The following is a 4,948-nucleotide window of genomic DNA, read 5'->3' on the forward strand; positions in this document are numbered from 1 at the left end:
GAAGCCTGCTCCCTAGCAAATGGGATTAAAAGAGCCAGTCAATATGCTTCTATTTCCTGGAAAAATCAAGCCTTTTCTCTCTTTTGGCATGAAAACTGTCATCTCATCAGATTATCCTTTAAATTAGCAAATAAAGAGAATTCCAGGCAGTGAAGTCAGGACCAGTCGAAAGTAGTGTTTTACGCTATCGCTGAAATCCTTCACTTTAAAACCTTTAAAGACACCCTGCCAGCAGGATGAGCTAAGCATGATCACTGTTCAGTCAACCTCTACCATAAATAAGCCGCCCTAGTGCACAGCGCTCCCTCAAAATTTTTTAAGTCCTCGGACCACAGTCAGATTCCACAGAAGGACATAGTAAGCATTTGTTGAATTAATTCAACCTTAAGTCATGATTTGGTTCACACAATATTGGCACTATATATTCACAGTATATATAATATCTGCTTTTGAATCAACGATATCAAAGCAAAGTACGAAGAATCCAGAGGTCGCCAAAAATGACCATGGGTACTCAGGTACTCACCCAGCTGCTCCAAGAGGTCGTTGATCAGGCTGAGGAGGCTGGTGACAGAGTTCTTGGCCTTTCTGGCATTGATCTCGGCTTCCTGAGCAGCCTGCGAAGCCTGCATGGAGACGCGGATACGAGACACAGACAGTCCTGAGGGTATGTTTTCATCTTCTTAAAATATTTCTTCCCCAATGAGCCCACAAATCTCATTTTCAGATGCTTTCCGCTTTCCTAACTCATGAAACTATAATCTCTCACAGGTTTCTTTTTCTTTCTTTCTTCTTTTTTTTTTGGGGGGGGGGTGTTCATATCTTCACACTGAAAATGTCCCTATTTTTAATTCATAAAATAATCATGAACAGGCGGTCAGTACGCCTACAGTGACTATATTTGTATTTCAAAGATCAATATTATCTCCTTCTCTCACTTTCTCATTTGGGAATACACTGAGGAATACTCATAATAAAATCCATCAAGAAAAAACAAGTTATTTTTTAAAGAATGAGCATAAAAACAACATTTTAGGTCCAAAACATGTTCTTCAGGATATTCTTAGGGACTTATTAGAAATGTCCTATTTTCAGAAAACTTAATCAAGTGATGCTCCTCTATAACTCCCTCTTCCTGACCTGTAACCACACACACACTCTCACCCACACACACTCACACCACCCACATACACTCACACTCACCCACACACACTCACACATATATTCACACACTCACACTCACACACTCACACACACTCATACACACACACACACACACACACACACACTCCGGGGTGACACAATTTACATCAACAAAGGTAAATATATTTGGGAAAATTCCATGAAACCTGAATAAATACACTTGTGCATGAGTCATAGGAAATGACCAAGGAAGGGGAAGTGTCTAAATATCAGAAAACAGATGCTCTTACAAATAAATCTAGTCAGGATACGACTGAGTGGATCTGAGCTCCCTGCTACATAATTGTTTTTCCTAGTTTTGGGGTCAAGACAATGTAAAATTGTTGGATAGAAACCATGTGAAAATTTTATAAAGGAAAAAAAAAAAAAAAAAGCAAGGGAATAAAACCCTGCACAAACTATTGATTAATCTCTGTTCAGACCACAGGCGTTCCTATGGAGACTTCACAGGCTTCGCCGCCTGGTACGAGGGGAGGGGAGGAGAGTTAGGTTTGCCCCTCCGGGAGCAAAACCACTGCATTTAACATGCTGACCCTGCACAAACTATTGATTAATCTCTGTTCAGACCACAGGCGTTCCTATGGAGACTTCACAGGCTTCGCCGCCTGGTACGAGGGGAGGGGAGGAGAGTTAGGTTTGCCCCTCCGGGAGCAAAACCACTGCATTTAACATGCTGCCCCCTCTTCCAGGAACAACCATGAGCCCTCACTACTCTGGTTAAAAGAACCGGTGACAAAGACTCAAACAATACTAGTCCAACGCTGGCCTTTCAGGATTGATATAAACAGAAATGGGATAATGTATGTGACAGTGCTTTGCGCTCCTTAGAAGTTATTTACCAAAATGAACGACAACAACAACAAATCAATCTTTTTCAAAAAAATAGCATAATAAAATAAAGTGTCTGCAGTGGGATGCTTCCTGTAATCAATTCCCTAGAGTCTTCTTTACCCAGATTCGCTGGCTTAGTACTTTCCCTGTCTATCCCAAGGCGAAAATGACCCACAGTGAAGGGCCTGTCTTTAGCGAGAGTGGAAGCGTCCTCTCCTTGCAGTGAAAGTGCACAACTAAACAAGTTCATGTTCATCATTACCGAGCTTGTAATCAGATGCAGCTGGAAAGGAATATTTCCATCGTGACTCCACTAAAGTATTTCAAAAGCAAAACATAGCATAAAATAGGAAAATGGACCCCAGTTCTTTGCTGGCCATGCATTCGCAGGTCAATTTTGTTACAAAAGGTGTTATGTATAACACATCACCATCAAAGGTGAAAAATTAAATTGGATGTGAGTTTGGTCTGTTTTGTCAGCTTCAAAAATGTCCTTTTACACAAGAAACGGTTCTGCCTCTCAGGAGCAAGTTGCTAAGAGAACAAGAGAAGGAAGGAAATGAACTTTTCCATGCATCCCTCCGTGTTCCTTTCTGATTCTGTACCATCTACGAGTTATCCATTCGAAAATATGAATGCGCAGTTTTCAAAATCCTAAAACCTCGAATGTGCAAAATGATGTTTTGCTTTTCACTGAGAGTAGCTTTGGGACAGGACAATTGTGCAACAACCTGGCAGAAGACCCAAATTCTTTGTTTTCTATGTAAGTTACTAACCCAGTTCTTCACTAGGAAACACAATGAAAAACAGAAGTCGCTATGAAAGAGACTCTTATGAAATACCCTTCACTTTCTGCCCAGGAGCAAAGATGACAAAGTGGCCTACCATCCCCGCCATCATCATGTCCTGGTCAGCATCGTCTTGTTTTTTCTTCAGCTCCTTTTCTGCTTCCTGCAGTTGTCTCAGCATATTGTTCACCTCGTTATCCAGGTCTGTAACTTCTGCAAAAGTCCTTTCGGCTTCTGCCTTGGTGCTGGTAGCATTCTAGGCACAAAATAAACGATGGCTAATGAAAAAAGCTTTCCTTTTCCTAAAGCACGTTCCCACTCCTTAATCTATAAAATGGCTCCAAAATACAATCCACAAAGAACAGGGCAGTAATTTATACTGTTTGTTGACTTATGTTATCATTTATTTTTGTCTCTTCTTATTTAATCCTTAAAATTTCCTGTTCTAGTATTACCATTTTTAGTTGAGGTCACATAGCCAGCAAATGCTAAACATTTAAATGGTAATGCACTTTCCACATCATATCGATTAGACTCTTTCACTTGTATAAATTTTGAATTCAAAGTTGGCCTTGTTCTACTTGGCAGCTCCTCATAATGTACAAAAAGACCATAATCCTGAAATACGATGAGTGTTTTATACAATACGGTTAACCCAAAAGTGACTGTTCTAAAGAAACTACAAAATGTGTGTGATTCTCAAATTTTAGAATCAACTCCAATCTCTCCTTTCAGTAAAAGATGCGGGTTGACCTGTAAGCAGGAAATAGCCAGCCTAAAGGAAGTATTCTTTACAATGAGTAGACAGAATCCAGCAGTGGCAGCTTCAGAAATCCCACATACGGCAATATGCCCGAATGAGTGGCTTGAGAGTTGTACTGACTTGGCACTATATAGATGACTGGGGAAAAAAAAAAAGTCAACTGTCCAGGTCAAAGAACTCTGTTTATTTAGAAAAAGTGTGGGAGGGGGCTCTAGGGGTCCCCGAAGCCGTCCACCCCCTCACAACTCAGACCCTGCCACTGAGACGTAGACCTTTTAGCATCAAAGACCCTTTCGAAGAGCCTCCCTCCTCCATCGACGTGGTTACTACTCTAATGGCAGGAGAAAAGGTAAACGACAAGGACGGTTTAGTATAATTTGACTTGAGTCGAGAGAGAGAGAGAGCTTTGTGAGGGCTTTCGGGGGTCTGGAAAGAAGCTGGAAACAGACGAGAGCAGCGCGTGAAGCGGGAAGGGCGCACCTTCTGGACGGCGCTGGCGATCCTCTCGGCCTCGTGGGCCTTGGCCTGGGCCTCGGTGGCGTCCGCGGCAGCATTGCCCAGCGCCAGCCGCGCTTCCGCCGTCTTCTCGTTGGCTTCCGCGATGGTCCGGTTGATGGCGGGAATCCTCTTTAGCGCCTCCTCGGCCGCGGTCTTGTTATCGTTCACTCGCCTGTCGAAGTCTGGAAAGAGTTGGGGGAAGAAGGCGTTTGAACGAAGCTCTCGACGAGCCAGAAGGGAGCCTGGCAGAGGCTGCGACCGGATTTTGTTTAATGAGTTTTGTTAAAGTCGGGGCGGTGGGATGGTGGGGAGGAATAACAAACTGCATGGACTGACATCTGGGAAGAACGGAGCACAGAGGTCTAGATGGAAGGAACATCTGTTTCTGGAAAGCAGAAAAGTTACTTGAAAACTTCATTTTCATGCAGAGTGCTGAGTATGACGTCACTGCCAGCTCAACCAATCTTACAAGGTGCAGCTTCCTTAGTGTTCACTACAGGTTAGGCACTGAGGTGGGAGTTGTATGTGGCCGTGATGCAGGCAGGCATTGTTATCACTTTTATATGTGAGAAAGCTGAGGATTCTAGAGGTAGATAATTCCTCCAAGGAGTCACAGTAAGGGGTGGATTCTAACCCGATCCCACTGACACCAGGACCCTACATTCGACCATTATTTTATAAAGCTCCCATATTTATAGAACCTATGGCATTTTATCAGAGGTGAGTCCAAAACTAAACAGTGAATTGAGCACATTTCTTTTTTTTTTAAATCTGGATGAGGAAAGAAAACACAAAGATTGAGATGCAGAAGAAAATTAAAGATCATCTCCATTTACCAACATAAATCAGCGAAACAGGCATATTT

At 42.6% G+C, this 4,948-nt stretch overlaps 1 protein-coding gene across 2 annotated transcripts in view; it reads right to left on the reverse strand.

Annotated features, from left to right (window-relative positions):
* LAMC1 (laminin subunit gamma 1) overlaps nt 1–4,948 on the reverse strand; it is a 116,156-nt gene that overhangs the window by 2,997 nt on the left and 108,211 nt on the right. For both annotated transcript variants that reach the window (XM_011361201.2, XM_023531232.1), the window contains 3 exons: nt 4,066–4,265; nt 2,920–3,078; nt 527–626 (listed from right to left, as the gene is read on the reverse strand). In XM_011361201.2, the coding sequence (XP_011359503.1) occupies nt 527–626; nt 2,920–3,078; nt 4,066–4,265 (459 nt within the window). The remainder of the gene's footprint in view (nt 1–526; nt 627–2,919; nt 3,079–4,065; nt 4,266–4,948) is intronic.

The sequence above is a fragment of the Pteropus vampyrus genome, unplaced genomic scaffold (assembly GCF_000151845.1).
Source record: "Pteropus vampyrus isolate Shadow unplaced genomic scaffold, Pvam_2.0 Scaffold65, whole genome shotgun sequence".
NCBI lineage: Eukaryota > Metazoa > Chordata > Mammalia > Chiroptera > Pteropodidae > Pteropus > Pteropus vampyrus.